Raw genomic sequence first — 22,421 nt, 5'->3', positions numbered from 1 at the left:
TCCTTCAATAAGCTGCATTTTGTGTTCACTCACATCTTCTATTAAAATTAGTTGCGCCTTTTTTCGCTGGGGTAACAGGCCCGGTAAGCTCTTGGGCAACCTTATCCGCCACTCTAAATTTAAATATCATAGTGTCACTCAGCTCCGTGATGGTTCTCAATCGGTCGTGACTGAACCAGACAAAATTACGCAACTTTTTGCTGACTATTTTGAGGATTTTTATTCCCCGGAGTCCAATGATCCTGATATGATGCTTCACCTGTTTCGCCAGGCTGGTATTCCTAAATTGACGCCTGGAGACCGAGAACGTTTGGTTACGCCTTTCACCCCCTCTGAAATTGCGGCTGCCATAAAGTCCCTCCCTAACGGCAAATCCCCGGGACCAGATGGCCTGGGTGCCGAATATTATAAATTGCTTTCTACTTACTTACCGACACATCTTACTGATGTTTTTAATGGATTTCTACAGGGACAGATACCCCCGAAGGAGTTTACGGCTTCCCGCATTATAGTTATTCCGAAGCCCAACAGGGACCCTGCTTTGTTGTCCTCTTATCGCCCCATCTCCCTGCTGAACCAGGATCTTAAAATTTATGCTAAAATCATGGCTTCACGACTCCAATCGGTGTTAATGAAACTTACCTCCCCCTCTCAAACGGGTTTTGTTAAGGGCCGCCACTCTACGCGGAATATTAGAGGTCTTATTTCCGCAATTTTTACTGCTAAACTTACAAATAGTAAAGCCTCCATTGTGATTAGTTGTGACGCTGATAAGGCTTTTGACAGAATTTCCTGGCCTTATCTTGTTAGTTTCTTTAAATTCCATCATTTTGGTTTGCCCTTTATACAGATGTTTCGTGCACTGTATCATTTGCCTATGGCCCAAGTCACAGTGAATAATGTGAATTCCCGCTGGTTCTCTCTAGGTAGGGGTACTCGTCAGGGCTGTCCTCTGTCCCCACTTCTGTTCAATCTAGCACTTGAGCCCCTCATACGAATTGTTGAGCGTTCCGTTGAGCTTGAGGGTATCCGAGTCGGTGAGGTTGAGCTTAAGATCGCTGCCTTTGCTGACGATCTTCTGTTATACCTTTCCAACCCCAAAGCGGCCATGCCGTTCCTTCTTAATCTGTTTGACTGTTTTCATAAAGCCTCCGGATTTCTCATTAATAAGCTCAAAACAGAGGCGCTGCCTATTTTTCCTCAGGCTAAACGTGGCTGGGGAGGGACGTTCCCCTTCAATTGGACCCAGCTTCCCTCTTTAAAATATCTGGGTCTCACTATTCCTACTAATTTGGCGCACCTTTATAAACTCAACTTTTCTCCTTTGCTACGTCAAATGGAGGATTCTTTCAAAACGTGGTCCAAATTTAACCTCTCCTTCTTGGGACGCTGTCACTTGTACAAAATGGCCTTTTTCCCCAAACTTTTATATCCACTCCATATGTTACCTCTTACCTTAAGGAAGAAAGATATCCAACATCATAATGCACTGCTGCGTAAATTCCTGTGGTGCAATAAAAAAGCTCGAATTTCCCTGTTTAAACTCCAACAGCCTGCTCGCAATGGGGGGGTGAATTTACCTAATCTGTTAGATTATAATTTGGCTTCTAATTATCGTTTTGCGGCTGATTGGTTGCGTGAAGGTTCTAAATTTACCAACGTGTCCCTGGAACAAGGCTTGTCTCCTACCATTTCTTTGGCCTCTCTCCTGCACCTATCTACAGTTGACCTGCCCGCGGAGGTCGTATCCAACCCGTTGCTGTATCACACTGTTAAGGCTTGGGGGCGTGTTAGGCGGCGCTTGGGCCTGGAGGTCCACTATTCTAAGTTCCTGCCTTTGATTCGTAACCCGCAATTTCAGCATGGGAGGGAGGATGTTGTCTTTCGACGCCTGGCCTGGGTGGGGGGTCGCACCATTGCCGATTTTCTGGATCCACGTGGGGGTAAACTGTTGTCCTTTTTGCAGCTCCAATCTAAATTCCCTACTGTTCGTGTTCACCCTATTCACTACTTTCAACTCCGTCATTATATTACTTCCCTGCTCCCTCATCTCTCTGGGGCTAATTCTAGCAGTCCCTTGGACCAGGTAACGGTGCTGTCCCCTGCCATACTGCTCAAGACATCTACTATCTATAGTCTGCTCCGGCCTGTCCTCGATTGGGAGTCTCATGGCGCAGGTCTTCCCTCCTGGAGGGCTGTCTTTCCAAACCTTCCTCCGAGCCAGATTCTCCGGGCCTATGTGTACAATTCTAGGGTCCTGGTTTCTAGGGATTATAGTGAAATGTTCCTTAAGATTGTGCATAGGGCGTATGTCACCCCTAAAATTCGGTTTCTAACGGGTTTGGCGGATCACTCCCGCTGTCTAAAATGTCAATTGCCTGAGGCCGATCTCCTGCATGGCCTGTGGTCTTGCAGTTCTATTACCCTATTTTGGGATGCCCTACAAACGTATATCAACGACACTCTGGGCATCCGCTTTACCATCTCTGCTGAATGGGCTATTTTTGGTATATTCCCTGACCACATTCCCCCACCTGTAGCGAGGGCTAAATTCCTCTTGCTTATACTTTCTGCAGTGGCAAAACGGGCGATACTGTCCCAATCGATTGCTCCTCACCCTCCGTTGCTGCCCCTGGTTCTGTCGCGACTGCAATTTTTGTTCCATATGGACTGGCTTGAGGCTGTTCTTCATAAGGAGAGCAAAGTTAAATATCTTTTCGGTCGCTGGTCCCCATACATCGCAACGTTAGATAACGCCACCAGGTTGTCCCTGTTTCACACGTTCAATACCACGGAGTGGTATTGTCTTCAGGTTCTCAAAGGTATTCGCCCCATACCGGGGTTTTGATCTAGTTAAGGGTTACGACATGTTTGTGTTATGGCTAGGTGTTCTGTGATTGAGGAAGGGTTTTTCTTTTTTCTACCCTGCACTGTATGTGTTTTGGAATTGTGCATTACTTGTACCTGTATGCATTGACTCTGTCACCTTGTCTCTGTGTACCATTGTTTTGTTATATTGTATGCTTTGTCTTCTCCTTGTAATAAAGAAGTTATAAAAAAAAAATTAGTTGCATCTCCTAAAACATAAAAAATGTGACACTTAAGCATAAATAGAAGAAATCTGCGAGGGGCAAATACTTTTTCACAGCACTGTACCCCGAGAAAAACAGTGGAAGCTATTTCTCCAGAAATGGATCTATGCGCTCACATGTCCAAATACTTTATTTAACAAACAAGCAGCATGATAACTAAAATCAAATCACTGTTTCGGACCACATCACATATATATATCGTCATGATTCATCATTCATATTGGTTTAAATGTTAGTACATTCTCTAATTGGCCCTTCGGCCCCTCTTGAGTGCATAGTTCCCCCACTTTTTTATGTTTATGACATACCATTCTCCAAAAAGCAGAGGCAGATGTTTGATGCTGCATGATTGATGGCTCATCTTCAGACCCTCACATTCTTTTAATCCATCACTGCAATTATTCTTACCTTAGTCCTCCCCGCTATTACCCCATTGCTTGGATTAAAACATTGATCAGTGAAATGACAACTTTAAATTGGTAGAACTGGATACCTTCCAGCATTAATGTGTGTGCGTGCATTTTATCTTCAAAAACAATTCTGCCCGCGAAATCAATGGTGTCAGCCATTATAACGTAACGTGTCAGAGAACTATTCTGCGTTTGGAGAGGGGCTGAATTTTATTAAATTAGTCTGACAATAAAATAAAACCTATACGTGTTTTTTGTTATAACAGGGTCAGCATAAAGTAACCTTTAGTCCTTTGGGATCTTTTATGCACAACAGTATCCATCTATGCATGAAACACTGTAGTAAAATATATCTGTAAAAAGTGACCCTTTCAATTTGTGACAGTTGATATAAATCCATTTCTGGTAGGAAATATATAAAATATATTTAAAACTCATGTTCTGTCTTCATTATTCAAAATGCTTAATTAAGAGCCATTTTGTTTACTTCTAAAAACCACATACTGAAGCTTTTTAGAACACAAGCCAGAACAGTCTGTGCGTCATTTCTACAGGTAGACCCTAAAAAATCTAAAGTGTCCAGAATTTGAGTTGATTAAACGATTTGTTTTTGGTAGAGACAGGACTTACAGAGGTCGTTGGCATTATGATTCAAACATGATATTTAGCTACACAATCTTAAAGTCTCCATGGTAGGTGGAACGCCAGTTCTAAGCATATCATTTTCATCTGCACGGTTTAATGTTTAGGAAGGCTTGTTTACTGTGACTATTGTAATTCGTTCTGCCGATCAGTTTTTCTGTCGCCTATCGGCATGGAAACTTAGTAGAAGTGGGTAAATACATTGGGGATTATGTATAATGGCCAGATCTGGTACTAGTGATCAGTGCGGAGCAATCAGCAGAAGCAATGCTTTGGTCCTTGGTAACAGAAGCATTGTTACTGGCAGTAATATCTTAAAAAACAAAGGGGAATAGTGAATAGTTACATATACTTTTTTTAAATTAATATAGCATTAAAGAAAAATTATATTTAATTTTATGCCCTTAATCTGTGATTAAAAAACATTTGGTGGGAGTTCCACTTACTTGCATTAATTCAAAACAAGAGCAAAAACAAAAGCAAAAAAATGCTTGCCTGCAAGAAGGCAGACAGTTTCTAATCATATATCATTGATATAGTTGTATACTTACTAATTTTGATATCACACCTTGCTAACATACAGCAATTCTACCACCTACCCAAAAGAAATGTAGCATGCTGTACCAAACGTGAAGCTGTATATGTAGCATGATCAAAGAACCTCTACCGAAACTACTTAAATTGCGAGAACCCACCAGTTCCCACATACTGAGGTTTCCCGTGCAACTTTTTGGGGCTTTTTTTTTAAACTTTACAGTTCCTTTTGTTGATGAGATAAACATTTCAGTAATACTCATATGGTGATCTGCTTGTATGATATGAAGGTTTCTATGAGGAACTGATCCCCTAATAACCAACCCCCCCCTGATGATATAACTAAACGTTTGAGGTGGCACTTTTCAGCCCACCGCCAGAGGTCAATTATCTTGGTTTTGTTTTAAGAGAAATTAAGATTGAATTGGTATCATCCCTGTCCTGGTTTAAGAAGACAGGGGGTGTGCAAGTCGAGCCTGTTCAAACTTCTGTCTAAAACTATATATGCTGTAGCAAAAAAACGTGGACACCCTTTTTTTAGTGTACTAATGCAAGTTCTGAAAGGATAATATGCCTGCTGCTTTCAGCCTCTCATTTTATCATCAATGTAATGGTAGTTTACATTTAATATTAAGGTTTATTATGCTATAATCACTCTTTAAAGGGACAATATAATGACCCACACAGTCCCACCAATGAAGAATGCATATTTAATTAAGTAACTAGTTTAAAATGCATTCCTTGCTTCCCAACTGAAACGCTGAGTCTGTTTCCCTCTGCTGGGAATTTGCAGATTTGGACAGGGATATGTATTGTGTGTTAGCACCATGGACAGCTCTACTCCGGGAGACGGCCCGGTCACCCTCCGGTGTGAAGTAACTTCATAATGTGCTCCTGGTATTATTAACTCTATGGCCCTGTAAGCACAGTCTCTTTCTGTGCAATAGAGCTGAATATAAGTGAATATAACAAGAAGGTAGTGGCAGTCATGATCACAAAAATGAAGCCAAATCTCTCATAATACAAGTTGGGGACTTGTTTATCAGATGCAGTATTCAAAAAATCTGTGGATTACTCCTTTCCTGATTGCTAAAAATATTGGACCGGTACATTTTTTAACTCTCTGGATGCCAACTGCTACATACATTTGTCCAGACCTTACTAGACACCCTGAGCCTGTTAAACATTTACCATTCACACCTAGCATTTGAGACTTATTTTGTGAATGAATCCTTTCCTGGCTCCTAAAACTTAAGTCTGTTCATTGATTATCTGTAATAGCGTTCATCCCTAAACTCCTCTGTTTGCATCTAGATTTCTTCATCAAAGCTAGTAGATAACGCTACAGAAGCCTTCCACCAACACATAGTTGTACCTATTTTCTCTAATTCCCTACCCCATCAGACACTCCACTACCTGTTCTTTACTACTTTAAGCGCTCACTAAAATGCCACCTCTGCTACCCTAATACTGAAAGAAATCATACTTTCTTTCCACCTTCAAGATCTCCACATCACAGACGTCTTCACATACTTGCTACATACAGTAAAACATCCTCACCTTCCTATCTCCACCCTTAAGAGATTGTAAACTTGGCAAGCAGTGCTGTTTTCTTTTTCTGTACCGAAATAATTTAATGTGTTTTTTTGTTATTCAATTTGTAAATCTTACATTATTACTTAGTTGTCATGGTGCTCCTGAACATCGGGGCATATTAGGTCAACCAGGTCTTGGATACGTTTACTACATTCACCGTAAATTCGGGTTACGTCAAGTACAACCCATATTCTGTTTAAATGTAATTTAATATGTATGAATTTAATATGTAGAGCTGTTCTCTTCCCCTAACTTAAGTTCCATTTGCCTCTCAGTTTTCAGGGAGCCGTACACAGTGCGGGTGGAGGATCAGAGTGCCATGCGCGGCAGCGCGGCTGTCTTCAAGTGCCTCACTCCCCCTGCCGTGCAGGAGTATGTCAGTGTGGTGTCCTGGGAAAAGGACACCGTATCGCTCACATCAGGTACGTCTTTCAATTTGCAACTTATTCTGACCACAGGCTACCTGCATCAAGCTCGATTTCCAGTCTGGTCTTTATTTCCAAGTATGCCCATCTCATTGTGTAAAGATGTAGTCCGATGATCATTTTCCCGAGGTGTGCACTAGTTTGATGAGCCATATCTTGGCCCAGCTCAGGAGATGGAAATGACACATAAAACATCTTGGTTCTGATATGCTGGGTTCATTACTTCACATTCCTGTAGACCCTGTATTTTCAAAGAATTCGTCAGGTGAAATGTTGGTCCTGAGGTGATCTTCTGTATGTGTTTGGGTATATATATATATATATATATATATAATTTTAATTAAAATTTTCCATGCTGATACGGCTAGAACTGAGTTCCAGACCACCTTGCCCACCCTTAATCCTACACCTCAGAGAGCTTGTACTGTATGCCGCTAGTTCAAAAGGTTCTAAACTGAGAAGTCTTTACATTAACTCTCTGTTTAAAGGATATTCTCCTTCAAACTCCATGTATAATGGGCTGAATAACGTCTACTTGACATGCAGTATAATAATTGTGTTGTATTCAGACCGTACCTATTTGATGATAATCCATCAGATAAATTGTGCGCTACAATCCACAACCACCAAATACTTTGTGAATTTGCAGCAGCTCTTTGGGGTTCATGTTCTCTTTGTGGTCCAGACACTACAAAGCGATCAGGTATAGTGCATTTTAGAAAGAATTTTGAGATTCATTTTTTTGCCATTTATATAAATGCACACCTTACATAGATTTCAAGAAGCTAACCTTTAAGCTATTTCTGATCACCACTGCAAGTATAGAGCATGTCCTCCGAGACAATATGGCGGAAGACATGTCTATGCAAGCTTACCACGTGGCTTAATGACTCGCCAGTGCATGGGCAGTGGAAATAAATTGCCATCCCCAGGAAGCTCGGAGAACAGGGCAAACCTCTAACCAGCGAGCAGGGCGCTTTCCAGCACTGACAATATATGCTTGTAAGCGGTGTAGACAAAAGAGTTTTCAACTATTTATTATTTATTTATTTATTATTGCCATTGTAAATACGAGATTTTTCTTTTGTGTCCTATAAAAATGCAATAAGATGTGTATAACAGAAATATGACATTAACTGTTATGCATATTATCCTAAATTCTACATTTACCCGTATCTCTCTGATTCGCTCTCTCTGTCTCTTTAATTATTTCCCTTGTTTTCGCTCTTTCCTTTTTCTTTTTTTTTTCTTTTCTCTCTATCTCCTCTCTCTCTGGTCCCTGTTAATCTTTCAGACACTCAGATGGGACACATCCCCTTCACAATATACAGGTGCACGGCTAATTATAAGGCTATTACAGACTAATACTATTACCAGTAATGCTAACGACGGGGCTATAATTAGAGCAGTAGCCGTGCAGGTGAGAAGAGATCTCATGACCTTACGTCAGGATCTCCAAAATAAGCCAGTGGGGGTAGGGCTCAGTACTATAAATGTATAGATATAGAATGTATGCATATTGTAGCCTCGTCCTGTAAAGGGGAAGAGTGGAATAATTCTGCTGCATATTCAATTTATAAATAGACACTATAATCATAGCAGGAACGTATACCCACATACTCCGTGTGCCTGTAACACGTATGTTATTGTACAGGTTATCTCTCCCTGTATATTACATTGTTGCATACCTTGTGATAGCCTGGAATATATTGTACAGTGGATTGTCGCTGGTTGCTATTAATGATAAATTCTGTTTTATTTATCAGTCTACTTCTTTGTGTATCACTGATTGTGCCCTTCTGGAGGTTAGAATAAATTTGATTTACTTGATAGCCCCACTAAACAACAATGCATATTGAAGTACTCTGAATATCTTAATATACATTCTTTCAAAACTGTATAAAAGAAGCACTTGCCTAAGGTAGAAGCTGCAGCTGCTCTCTTTATCTCTGATCTGATGATTCTTGCCACTGATTGGCTGCTTGAAGCAGAAGCCACTGGCAGGAAATTGTTCCCAATAAAATCAGTGGGATCACGTTCCATGCATGTGGGGGGGCTGAACGGATCCTCCCCATATGCAGCGTTCCCAAAGCCAGCCCGGGAGATGGCCGGTAGATCACGTGCAAGGTGATGTGTTCAGACGGACACGACGATTACCTGGGGTTGGGGAAAGTTTGGAAGGGGCACTAGGACATTGTAACCCCGCAGCTGTCATATGCATTGAACTGCATTTTTTTCATTCGGGTTCTATGCAAGTTACTTTATGATCACATATATTTTTATATCTTTGTGTTATATCACTCTGCTTGATATTGTGGCTGTTTGTTCGCAGATTACTGTTTATTACACAGCTCTGCATGCTGTCATGCTTCATGGTATGTCTGTCATTATGTTGTTATACTGATGTCTGTATTATAGCCCTCTGCTTCTTCTGTGATCTGCCTACATGTCATTACAGACCTTTTATTTGTTATGGTATCTTAGTTATTGTCTTGATTACTAAAGTGCTTTGAGTTTGACTCATATATGCATGCGACACGCCAGGAAATAACGGGTTACTGTTTCAAATGAAAAATGATCATTCCCTCATATTCCATGAAGACTGACAACTTAAGTTCCCTTTGTGTCCTGCCTGTTGATACCCAGTGACCCTATCTCTCTTCCATAATTTAATTTTGGGGTGGGAGAGATATTGGGGTAGAGATTTTGGGGGGGGGGAGTGTCAAGCGCTCAGCGTTTTCCCCCCCGTGAGGCCTGGCGTGATTCTTATCTCATCACCATGGAAACGAGAAGAGAAGGTGCGAGATGTTTTCATTTTCTGTGTTAATTCAGATATTCAGATGAAGTTGTGAGCGGTGGAGGGGGGAGGAGAGATCGAGGGGGAAGAGAGGAGGAAGAAAAGGAGAGGGAACAGAGGAATATAGGAGGGCACAGTGTGTTGGAGCGGAAGGTATAGAAGAAGGGGTGGGTGGTGAAGAATGGTAAAAAAAAAAAAAGATAATACGGGAGAGAAAAGGAAAGAATTCCTTTAGTGGCGGTAGAGGGAGAGTAGGGAGGAAAAAAATGGTGAGACGAGAATGAAAAAACTAGTTATTGGGGAGATTGTTCTTAAAAGCCTGTGGGGTACTATATGGCACCGTATAGTAGTATTTACACAAGAAATGAATTGTGAGCTCTCAGGAACAGGGTGAGAGCAGCAAGGGCTTCTGTTTAGATGCCGAGCATCACCGGGTAGCACCGTGTGTTCATTATTAGTATAAATACTACATATCTCTATAGTGTTAATCAGCCCGTGCAATTTGAACAGTATTCTCCACTAAGGCATTTCATTAATAGTATATCTCAAGATATTGGTTGTTATTGTATAGAAACTAGACTCCATTATGCTGAACGGCTTTATTTTCTCTATAGATAGGCTGTATCTTTATGCAGCGTAGCAAACCTATTGTGTGTTTAAATGCTGAACATCATAGCGGCAAAGTATGTTCACGATCAATATGTACTTGTAATAACATTACATAGTGCTGGGTGCGTAATATCTGCCAACATATACTCATTAACTATGGGCTTGTCCCTTGTGTATGGAAACCTTGTACAGGATGCTCGGATGCGTCTATACGTTATAAAAAGGGGGTTCTGTGAGTGCATTGGGGTCCTAAATTACGCTATACACTATATTCTCCCTTTGGAGGACCTTATACCATACTATATATACGTTTTTTGGGTTGCTTATACATGGTGTATGGCCCTCCATGTTATACCCCAAATCTGGCTGTCATTCCTGATTCCACATCCATGTTTTTATTCTGCATATCTGTATTCTTTTTGTCGTTACATATATTAATACATATCTTAGATCCGGTGTACTTGTATGCTTATTAAATGGCGGTTGTTAATTGATTTGTACAGTGAGACTATTAACTCCATCAGCGCCAGAGACAATATGGTTCTAGCGTCTTTTACTGTGGAAAGCTCTCCCCTCTTTCCCAAGCTAACGTCCCGTCCCCCCCTCTTCCTCCCTCTTCTCTAATGAATATTTCAGTTCGGAAGTCAGGTTTTTTTCTCTCTCTCTGTTTTATTATGTAAATGATTTGGCCTCCTTATCAGCTTCGACTCCTCTGTGCGCAGGATGTGTACATGAGATCAGCAACAGCTTTCAGGAATACATGGTATTTAGGTACACGCTGAGTCGATGATACATGGTGTGTATGTGTGTGTATATGTGCAATGCACACGCATAGTGATAGTATTGGTGCAATTCATTCACCAGCAGTTTAACTAGTGTATGCGAGTTCCCTTGTTTAAAGCGAATGAATTAAATTTAGCAGTGCTTGTAATGTGGGTGCATTTTATTGGTGACCCCCCCCACTTGGCTGCTGATTTTATTTGCGTAGTGAACTTTATAACCTCTGCTTCAGTCTCAGTCTTTGGTTGTGTTTTAGCGGTACAGGAAAGTGTTTTAAGGCATACTTTTTGTGTGTTTATCTACATACTGTACAAATGAGATATGCACAATGTCATATACATGCCATTGGTATATATGGATGAATGTGTTCTTTTCTATAAAGGTATATCATTTTTTTATCATTGGTTATTAGGAATAAGCAGGGCTGCCTCGATTCAGATTAGGGAGTCAATCAAACCACGTGTCCCAGTAATAAAGCAGCTCAAAAGCCTTATCCATTCTTGTCTTTAACACATTTACAGAAAAAGAATGTATAGAAAAGCCATCAAGCAGATGACACCTGCAGACATCCGGGTGACTGCTGTATAGATCTATAAATCACACCATCCCAGTGAGATATTGCCCCCCTTGCCCTGTTGCCAGCCCTCTTCTGCCTCTCAGGATATGAGTATATCCTGACAGTTATTGTCATCATACATTTCTTCTTTTCGTGGCTCATACAACCATTGCCTGCAAACTGCGGTAAAGAACCCAATAGTGGGTAGTGTTGAAAACTTGCTTTCTAATGTAACTTGGCTAATAAAGGCAACAACATGCATCCTAAATATCCCTATGATGAGGGTCTGAATCCTTCCTTCTATCCTCTCCTGACGTCCTTCCTTTGTAGGAACTGACAATAATTGCTGAATGTGAATGTGTTGGTGCCCTACAGCCCCAAATGTCACAATAATGTATGCATATCAACCTAAAACGTGGTGATGAAGTAAATGATGTAACTACATTCTATGATATAAAGAATGAGAGTGAGTAGGTGTATGCTATGTTATACTCTGCATTAATACTGAGTACATATTAGTTACATTTATGTTGATTCTGGGATAACATTTTTTTTTGGTGAAAAGTACATTTTTATACATAACTCCCATTGCATTTATGATGATGTAATATGTTGGTTATATATCGTTTCATAGAATGTTTGCATAGATTGGTAGGAAAGACACTGCCTTTCAACCACATCCTTTGCCAGGCTCTTCCTAAAGAGAACCGGCTTCTCACGATGTATACGTCCTTGAACAAAACCAAAGCATAAAGCGGTTAGGATCGGGATATAATGTGATTGTGTATTAGTAAAAATGTGTTAGTACTGGGAGTACATCACGCAGTATGCCTCAGAGGAAAGAATCTGATGTTTAGGATACAACACATTTTCTTTTTCTCCTGGAATAACTGTTGTTTTTGTGAATATGTGAAATTAAGTCATACTCTAGAATATTTACCTACTGATGTATATTGGTTGGTGGCGTGCACTTTGTGTTTATCATACTGGTTATCTACGTACACATACTGTCAGTGGTATTGATTTTATTGATTTTCGTACACTGACTGTAAGTGATAAAGAGAATCTTTTTACCACCTCCGGTGTGTAATAATACCTTGAATTGGCAGACATCCTGTAAAGGAGTAGTGTGTATCCCTGTCTGTCACAAACTATGTACATACACACACACACATACTTACTCCAAGCAAAGGCTATCCGCGGGTTACGCCTCGGGATGACTTAACTCTTAAAGGGACACTCCAGCCATCATATAACCACTTTAATGCGTGCAAGGTCCCTTTAAATTTATGAGGAGATTCTGCATTTGCCTCTTCCCATGCAGGAGGGTTCAGCCAGTCAGCTTGAGCGGTGGCTCATGGAGGGTCTACTGAGGGGAGGAACCAGACAATCTTAAATTTTAGGATTTAACTGTGAATCTGGTCGGTGCAAAAATGTTTAAATCAAACCGTCTGACTTGATTTCGAGTTTTCACAAGAAAAAAAAGCAGAAATAAATATCAAAACAAGAAAAATGTTGTAAAAGATTAAATGATTTATCATCTGTTAAGTCAGGCCCATCCGGTGAAGGAGTAAGTTACTAAGAGTAACATCTGAAAATATGTAGTGTGCATTTTTGTTGAAAAATATAAGAAGCACAATTGAATTATCCTTGGACAGATCCCAACATTCCCCACAGTTTTAGCTGAATCGTATTCCTAATGTTTTTCTCTTTTTTTTTTCAATATCTCCTCATTATGTTGTACGCTTCACTGACCTACACCACCTAAGGGTGTTAGGCCTGAGCCAGCAAACAGCTGTATGCTCTGCATTGTTTCTATGAAGGAAAAAAAGCAGAGTTTTACCTCCTCCGATTTGAAAACCACCCTAAGTTAATATAGAATTTTCTTTTTATTTTAAGTGTTCTAAAAACAAATTTAGGGTTAATAGGCGGGGAGTGGGGTGTGTCAAGACCCCGTTCCTTCAACCTGGAGGATTTGTGTATTGACCACATAGGTATTCATGTAAAAGGGCTGTACTGGTGGGATTACCTTTTTTCCCTGCCCTAAAGTTCTATGAAAAAGTATTTGCCCCATTCTTGATTTTCTGCATTTCTTCATATTTTTAACAATTAATATTTTTTCATGGGTAAGAGCAGGAACGCCTTTTAAAGCTGACGCTTATGTCATTTTAGTAAAGACATGTATGCAATACCTATTGGCTTGTGTGAAAATGTAACTTCCTTAGATTTCAAACTTGGTTACCCAGAGAATAAGTCATAAAAACAATAAGCCTTTTGTGTGGCAAGAAATGAGTGTTAGTATGTATTAGTGTATTTTTATTTCTACATGGTCAAAGAAATCTGTGGCTTGTTACCCACTTTAACCAACCTACACTTAGTAAAAAAGCTGAATTGGAAGTTGTTTTTTTTTTTCAAAATGGGTTTATGTAATTATCCAGAATCTTTTTCTTTCTCTTTGTTTAGAGGAAAACAGTTTTCATTGGGATGTGCCATCTGCGGCCTTCATGAGGTGTGAGGTTTCCTGGGTTTGTGTGGAATTCTGTTTGAGATGAGTGACGGGGTTCTCATACTCTTGGCAGTATGTGTCATTTTATGCCTTATCGTTCCAGCATAGAGTCCCCAACTGTTGGCACTAATTTTTGTGTCCAACCACGATTCAAAAGCCGACCTCAAAGCCAAGTTCTGCAGATGAAGGGTTTAGGGGACATGTCTCACTTTATGAATATGACCTCAACTGTTGGCGGGAGGACGTCCTGAATTCTGGGACACAAATCCCTGCTGATTCAATAAGTCGGTGGGTACATTTTTGTTTCGTGGAGAAGAAAAAAACTCTTCCAGACCCCTGAAGCAAGGAACAGTGAGTTTACATCTAATCTGCAATAAATAATTCAGCTTGAAGCCCGGTGAGGTGTTGGAAATCAGCATCTCTCCTCCTTTGTCCCTTGGCATCATTCAGTAATCACTGCACAGATTTCATTAGGTTTCCTTAAAATATGGTTCTTGGTTCTTCTGAGAATGCAAAAGATTTGAATGGCAGTAGGAGAAAAACAGCCTACCGACTGTAAATCAACACATCGCAGCCCATCTCTTGATTGTAATCTTTTGTATACAGCTTCCCAGAATAGGTTGCTACTTCCAGCAAATCTCTTCAATGGAAACCCATTTCATGTTCCAAATGTTCTGCTATGAAGTGTAAGACCAGAACACAGAAGAGCAGGGACTGGTTATAGAGGAGACCCATTGTATAGTCGCTAAAAGGGCAAGTGGGCATAACGTATATCAAGGGTACACAATAAGCGTAATTAAATGAGGAACTACCTAAACTGGTAAACTGCAATTAAACCAATTGGCATTATAATCCAGTTGTACGTCTTCCACAATGGTGTATTTCCTTGACTATTCCTGAGAATATGATTACAAAAATGGTTGTTCTCCCTAATTTATTTCCCTATCCTTGGCTTTCTATACCATGGCTCTTTAAGCATCTCACCACATGATTTTGCAACACTTGTCGCTCATCCACCATCCCCCCCCCCATCTCTCCCCCCCCCTCTATCTCTCTCCCCCCTCTATCTCTCTCCCCAGTATCCCAGGACATAGCAGCCAGTGTATTCTGGTACTTGGGATGATGAATGATGTCTAAAGCCTCTGTGTGCAGGAGATAAAACTCAGGCTGTTTGTTTTCAGAGAGCAAAATAAACGTTCCCAGTTGTAAAGGGAGAACACAGACTCATCTGTAACTTATAGTCTCATTAACAACTGCATCTCCGTCACTAAATTTGCAGCTCGAGTTATGGGGTAAGTATCAGTCTTGCATTGAACGGGAGGGTATATGAATTCCATTTCAAGCCAATTCCGTTATATCAAGGTAAACAGTGACACCTTTTCTTAAAGGCTTACATGTGCTAATACGATTCCTTTAACCCATGCCAATCAATAAGCTGTAATTGTTAATATAACCGTTCACAAACATGGGAATTCTCAATGTGATGTGATAAAGTATCTGTTTATTAGAAGAGGTGGGGGACTGGATATTGTGGGGTCTGTAGCTGGAGGGATGGTGGTTTGTGGCACTCTGCCAGCCTCAAAACCTTGGCACACATTAGCCAGGCTCTTCTATGCGCATCCAGCATGTCTCCTGCCAATCAGCACCCCCCTTGCTGAGCTGCGCTAGGCTCCAAGACAGCGTGTCGGATGCCAGATGGGAGGGTTGGGCATGGAGGCTGGTGGCAGGTATGCCCGCCTGTGTCACCGTGACAACCAGCCTGGCACTCCCAGGACTGCTGCAATAGCAAACGGGGAATCTGCAAACAAAATGGTGAATAATAAATATCAATAATTGTAACGCACGTTAATGAGTTGAATAGTGCCGTGTGCTATAATTTCTTACATTCCCTTATAACGCTTCCTTACGTTCCCTATTATTCCCTCATATTGGATCCCTAGATTGTTACTGCCAGCAATGACTACATTGTTCGGTATCATTGGGTAATCGGGTCTCTAATTTGATTCATACAGGCTGTCTGTAAAATTCCAGAGAGCTTCGTGAAAGAGAACCAAACCACCTGCTATTCCAGTGTGATCACCGCGGCTTCATACACCACGAGCCTGTAACTCCACTGGTTGCTTGATGTGTACGTGTCCGCTGGGAGAAGGCATGCGTGTGGGGCAGGCTCTCCTTACTCTCCGTGCACAGCTGTGCCTATTTGCATAAATCATAATCTGTCTGTAATGTGATGAATGGAGGTGGGAGAGCGATGTGCGGCGTACAGAGGGATGGGAGACCAGAGGAAATGCGGATCAGGGGGAAATGGATAAATCGGGGAGCTGGAAATACAAGAAGAGTGGTAGAGGCAGCTCTGATAGTTAAACATTAAATCGACTTCATGGGAAAAGTGATTTATTATAGTTTGCTAGGGGCATATTAGGAGAAGAACCATAGAAACAGGATTTGGAATCAGATAAGAACCCTTTTCACCGCCTCGTCTGTTCATTTTTTGCCTGCTGTAAGAGCTTAAACTATTGTTTGTTTTTTTTGTTTTTGGCATTGTCTTAAGTTCAGAAAAACCTTATGCCTTTTCTCAAACCCAGCATGCTGCAGTTCAATAATTGACCTAGCTAATGGCATTCATACATTAAATAAACATAGATTAATATAGAAACAGCTATATAAAGTCCCTGTTCTCTTACTTTGTGTGAACATTCATCCCAATTAAAGGTGCTGTTCCACCCACGCTGCTGAATTTAACACGGTAACTAAATGCAACGTTAGAAACAACATTCCCAGTGCTGTTGAATATCCTAACCCATTCTCAGAAATAATCCTTTAATCAAGTACAATTTTGTCCCCTTCGTAAATTTTGTTGGGCGTACTCGTCATGTGACATCAAAGCGGACACTGATAGGTTGTTGCCATATTTTACCATCAGTGGTACGATAAAATGACATCTCTTAGCACATCAGATTGATGCCGAGTTCACTGCTTTATAGGGATTTTTCTTTGTTGATGAGCTTGTTGACCTAAGGATTCAGATGTTTGGTATTTGAATTTGGTTCAGTCAAGCAGTTGTTGTATTGGAAATTGAGCTTAGGTTCCTGTTTTAGATTAAAAGCTGCCATATTTGAGTTTACAAAGTCATCTTTTGTGTAGGGTTGGTTCCAGATGTGCAGACCTTGGAGCTGTATGTTAGTGGACCAGACCATGTTTGGGATTTCATTTGTTTCATCGCATTTTGTGAACTAAGCAGCATGAAGGATCAGCTTGGTTTTTCCTGGGTGGGAAGCACTGTGGGGAATTGGACCTCAGTCTATAGTGGGTTGTGTCTAGTGGCAGATGTTTCACATAGAAATACACTTTGGCGCAAAGGGAGATACAATATTTTGTCCTTCCGTAGAGGAACAGCCATGGCAAATGATGTGTTTTAGAGTTACGGTTCCTTTAAAATCAAAAGGCTAGCAGCTAGAATGTGTATTTGATTGGCTTGTCTGATAAAACTTTAGCTTTTACTGCAGGAATTGTATATCAATGTTTGTTTTAACTGAGCATTTATTTATTCTCATTGCCCCTTCCTGTTTATTTATTTTTCCTGTGGGGCATCCAGATCTCCCCTACATATTAGGGGTGATATATACGGTATTCCTTCCTATTATTATTATTATGCATTTCATCCTCTTGGTTACTAAAGCAGTTTTCCATGTAACTTAAGATGCTTTCTTCTTCATCTCCCTTCCAATCTTTAACCCTCTCCCATATTTTATTTAAATCATACCCCCTCCTCCTCCTTTTCATGCTCCAGCTATGGTTAACCCGTTTCCCTCTTTCCCAGTCCCTCCTCCCTATCATCATTGTTCCACATTACTTTTCCTCCTCTCCTCCTTTCTAAGTTCTCGTCTCATCCCTCCTTCCCCACTCCGTATTTCCCCCGCAAGCGCAGTCTCCATTAGACAGGGGGTTGGATTCATCTCGCTCACTACATTAATATTCACACTGCGTTGTGGGTAAATAATTAATATAATTTGTTGCTAGAACAGCTGGCCCTGGTGGAGAGAAATTTGCATCTCTTACCATCTCTTTGTGTGGAATTTCTACTCGCTTATAGTTGCGTTGGACGAAGGAGGTTTTGTAGGCTATCGTCCAAGCAAAGTATTTTGTGTACAATTGAGGTCTATTGCTTTTTTTTTAGGTCATCTACATTGATTACCATAGGTACCAACTAATTAAATGTGCGGATTGTATATGTATTGGAATTTGGAATTTGGGTTAAATCTATATGGCACAGCCAAAGGCTGTATTGTAACGCAGACATTTGTGGAGAGAGACTATAGAGTTGCAAGGATTTGGGGGCAGAAGATGGGGGTACATACAGAAAAATGTTGTATTGTGGTATGTATAGAGAATCCAGAATACTACAGCAAATGTTTGCCCATATATGGAATAATGCAGGGCTGTGTGTATATCCTGGCAGCTGCTGCATTCTGGGATATATGAAGAATTGGACACGATTTGCATAATGTATACTTCTGCATTTTGGGTAAGTATATATAGAATATATAAATATATATTGGTACAGTAATCACCCACACAGAGAAGGGGGGCAGTTGCAGCTAAGTATATTTTGTTATTTTTTAACAATGCATATGAGAGTACTTTCATATGGGTTGTTTGTTTTGGGGGCTTTATTGCCCCTTTAATAAAGTGACTGTCCTATTAAAACAAGAGCACTTGGTCACTATAGTTTATTGACCCCTGTTTTGTCTGGTAAGGAGGCACTGTGTTAAATGCAGGTTAAAGCCATGTATTATAGTAAGATGGTATGTTTACTGATCGAGATGAGCTATAACTCTGCTATTAAGGGCTCAATTGTATTTTCTGAAAGGATTTATATAGATGCTATATAAGGTTTTGGGAATTAAATCACAGGACGTTTTTACAGGCAGATGGAGTTGTAAAAAGAGGGCTGTCGGCATATTTTATATAACCCTATATATCACATTTCTAATATTTCCCTTCTGTCATATTTTATGGTATTCTTGTATAAATTAAACAGCCGTATTGCAGGTTTTGTAATTATACTAGTTATGGCCAATACCATTTATGTCATTTATAGAATCAGCAGAAATATTGTCCAAAATATAATTATATATATATATATATATATATATATATATATATATATATATACACATACATATATATATATATATATATATATTGTAAGTATTTGCATTAAAATAAATCATAAAATATTCTATATTGACCCTTCAGCCTGAACTGGGCTTATTACTGTAACCAGTATAAGGAATGCACTGGGATTATGTTTACGTACACCGGGTGCCTATGTAGACGCACATTAAGCACTAACAAGGTGCCAGTAAAGGCATTTGCAACACTTTACCTATATATTTAAATAAACAGCCTGCACCTGTCACCTCCCTTTGTATAAAACACATTACACTGGAATGCTTTGAATAAATTCTCTTTGCTTCCCCTGGATTGTTAAACTCTTAAAGGGACACTCTGGCCATCAAATGCACTTTAAGGCATGTGATAACTACGGAGGGATTCTGCAGGATCGCTCCACATTCATTCACCTCCATATTCATTCTCCTCCATATTCATTTGTCCCATCCCCAGCTACTTTTTCCTTGTTGCATGCATCCACATGGTATATTTGCTGCCATTCATCTCAAGCGCATGTCCAAAAATTGTTCCGTTTATTTTAAGGGAATTGCCCTTCTGCCCCTTTTTGAGTTTTGGCTGTAGGCAGTCAATTGATGCACAAAAATGGAGATGAGTTGGAGGGGACATGGAGCTTGCAGCTTTTTCCCCTACTATCTGAAGAATGTATATTAAAGTAAATGCTTCCCGGCCGTCCCAGTTTCCGGTCACCATGTTTGGGGGGATTGTACTGCTTTCCCAGAAAGCTGCCCGACTTTTGCCAGTAGTGGGGATCATAGGTGGTTGGGTAGATCTTCTGATCTCCCATGACCAGCCCAGGGATCTGTACATCAGTGGAGGTCTGTGCTGTTGTAGCTCCAACGTGGCCACCTCCTGGTGCTCAAGCTATATAGGTAGTTTAATTTATTTAGCTGTGACGCGGACAGTTTCCCTTTTGGCTATGTTTATTGTGTTTATTGTGCTCGACATTTGCGAGGGTGCTACAAATTAATCTGATATAATATGAAATAATTTACATGCATTGCTGATTCTGTGATGGCGGAGATACCACAGATGTACCTGGGGAATCTTTGCCAAACTCTGGTTAATAACTAACTTTTGCTGGTGTAAGTGACAGAGTTACTGTGCCCAAGGGGGAGGTAACTTTATCTAATTATCCCTGTACCTCTAATATCTGTGAATAACGAAATCTCCGATCCTCCTCAGGTTAATTGTGCTTTGTGCTCCCGTAAAACCTTCATTAAATCGTTAGCAAACTTACCATAATTATTATTAATACATGAGGGGAGCTCGGTCCCACTGACATCGTTACGCAGTGTGTTAGTGTCTGCATAGCGTGAGTAATGGCACAAGAAGCAGGAAGTAAGTGTGCGAGGGCCGCGGATGGATAGTAGAGGGTTCTGTGCAGACCACAGTATTTGACGAGATGTGTGTACTTGGCAGAGGCCGCAAAGATGATCTGTACGAGTAGAGGCTGCTCGATAAATACATTAAAACCTAGTGGCTCTGTTACATGCTCCAGAATATGTTTTGGATTTGAATACACTTTTTTTAAACCTTTATACAGGAATTACATATATATATTTACACACACTATATGGACAAAAGTATTGGGACATCAGTCCATTACACCATCAGTGTGTTTCCACAAGATTTCAGAGTGTTTTTGTAGAAATCTTTACTCCTTCATCCTGTAGAGCATTTATGTTGGACGAAAAGGCCAGTCAAATTCTTCTACACCAAACTCATCCAACCATGTCTTTATGGACCTTGATTTGTACACTACGTTATGGACAAAGGTATTGGGACACACCTTTATTATTGAAATCAGGGTTTGGGCTTAGCCATCGCAAGACATTTTGGACAATGCTTTGGTTCCAACTTTGTGGGAACAGTTTGGGGAAGGCCCTTTTCTATTTCAGCATGACTGTACCCCAGTACGGTCCATAAAGGCATGATTTGATGAGTTTGGTGTAGAAGAACTTGACCAACCGCACAGAGCCCTGAACTCAACCACATCAAACACCTTTGGGATGAACTGGAACAGAGATTGCGAGCCGGGCCTTCTTGTCCAACATCAGTGTCTGACCTCACAAATGCTCTACTGGATGAGTGGGTATGGATTCCCACAGAAACACTCCAAAATGGGGGGGGGGGCAACTATGTGGATCTCTTCTTTATTCGATCTAGTGTGTTGACAGTTGATAATAGTTGATTATTTTATGTTTCCGTATATGTTCATTGTGTGCGTGCTGTTTAAAATTTATTTATGGATCTTTGTGTGTGTACTGGACAAATATGAACTGCATATGTAGTGTAATGTTTGCAAATAAAATGTTCTGTGTGTACACACTAATAGTATGTGGGCCGTGGGCTGCAGGGTCTCACATCAAAAGTGCGTTCTCTATGGATCTGACAGGGAACATGTGTGTTCGGGGGGTGTCCTGAGGCTGCATCCTTCATGGATCACGGGAATTGCTCCAGTTCCCCTGCCTGTTAACTCTGCATCTGTCTGCTAAGCAAGGCTGTTTTCCTGAGCACCTCCTTATCTGTTGGTATTAATGTGGATCAGACGAACACAAAAAGATGGGCACAGTGCTGTTATCAGTTTAGCATGCACAGCCTCCAACTGAATCTTGGGGGTCTGCTTCATCTGTACACCCCCCCCCCCTCCAAAATGTACAGAGATTTCAACCTTCACTGGTATATAATAGGGCATAGGGATATGCTGAACATACTATCGGTGCTTAGATAATAAACAGCAGAAAAAAGATTTTGGTCCCTTTTAATGTTGCTTTTTTCCTCTATTTATTCTTTAGGATAGCTTTATGCACATATCAGGCTTCATTGAGTTCCTTTACTGTATGTGTATTCTACAAGTTCTGTAAAGTAGAATTTGTTTGCCTGCCTGGGAACCTTAATAATGATCTGACCAATTTTTGTGATGCGATGATGTAACTCACTAATGGTAGCAGCTATGTGGTTCTAAACTTATGAAAACCATTACTTGTGAAGAGGTAAATGCATTCGGAGAGACTGAGGATTTACCCAGAGATCGGAATGCAAATCGATGTGGTGGAGGGTGAAGAATTTATTAAAAGATACGTTTTAAGTGAAAAACTCTCTTCTGCAAGCTCACCGTTAGAGTGCTGACCCCGGGGAGGTTCTCCTGTGAGTAGAGCTTATTTTACCATTGTAATGCATAGTTAAGATCTGCATCATGCTGTCTCAGCCCTTGCAGGTGATGCTTATTGTGGCTGGCCCATCGTAATGCGTAGTAAAGTATATGTAAATTGAAGCTG

General features: G+C 40.6%; 1 protein-coding gene across 1 annotated transcript in view; it reads left to right on the top strand.

Annotated features, from left to right (window-relative positions):
* DSCAML1 (DS cell adhesion molecule like 1) overlaps positions 1–22,421 on the top strand; it is a 111,561-nt gene that overhangs the window by 22,268 nt on the left and 66,872 nt on the right. Inside the window, exon 3 of the mRNA XM_053451362.1 lies at positions 6,550–6,696. Coding sequence (XP_053307337.1) covers positions 6,550–6,696 — 147 coding nt within the window. The remainder of the gene's footprint in view (positions 1–6,549; positions 6,697–22,421) is intronic.

Source organism: Spea bombifrons, chromosome 12 (assembly GCF_027358695.1).
Source record: "Spea bombifrons isolate aSpeBom1 chromosome 12, aSpeBom1.2.pri, whole genome shotgun sequence".
NCBI classification, from domain to species: Eukaryota; Metazoa; Chordata; class Amphibia; order Anura; family Pelobatidae; genus Spea; species Spea bombifrons.
The sequence above is the reverse complement of the archived record's forward strand: the minus strand, read 5'-3'. Positions and strand labels throughout refer to the sequence as shown.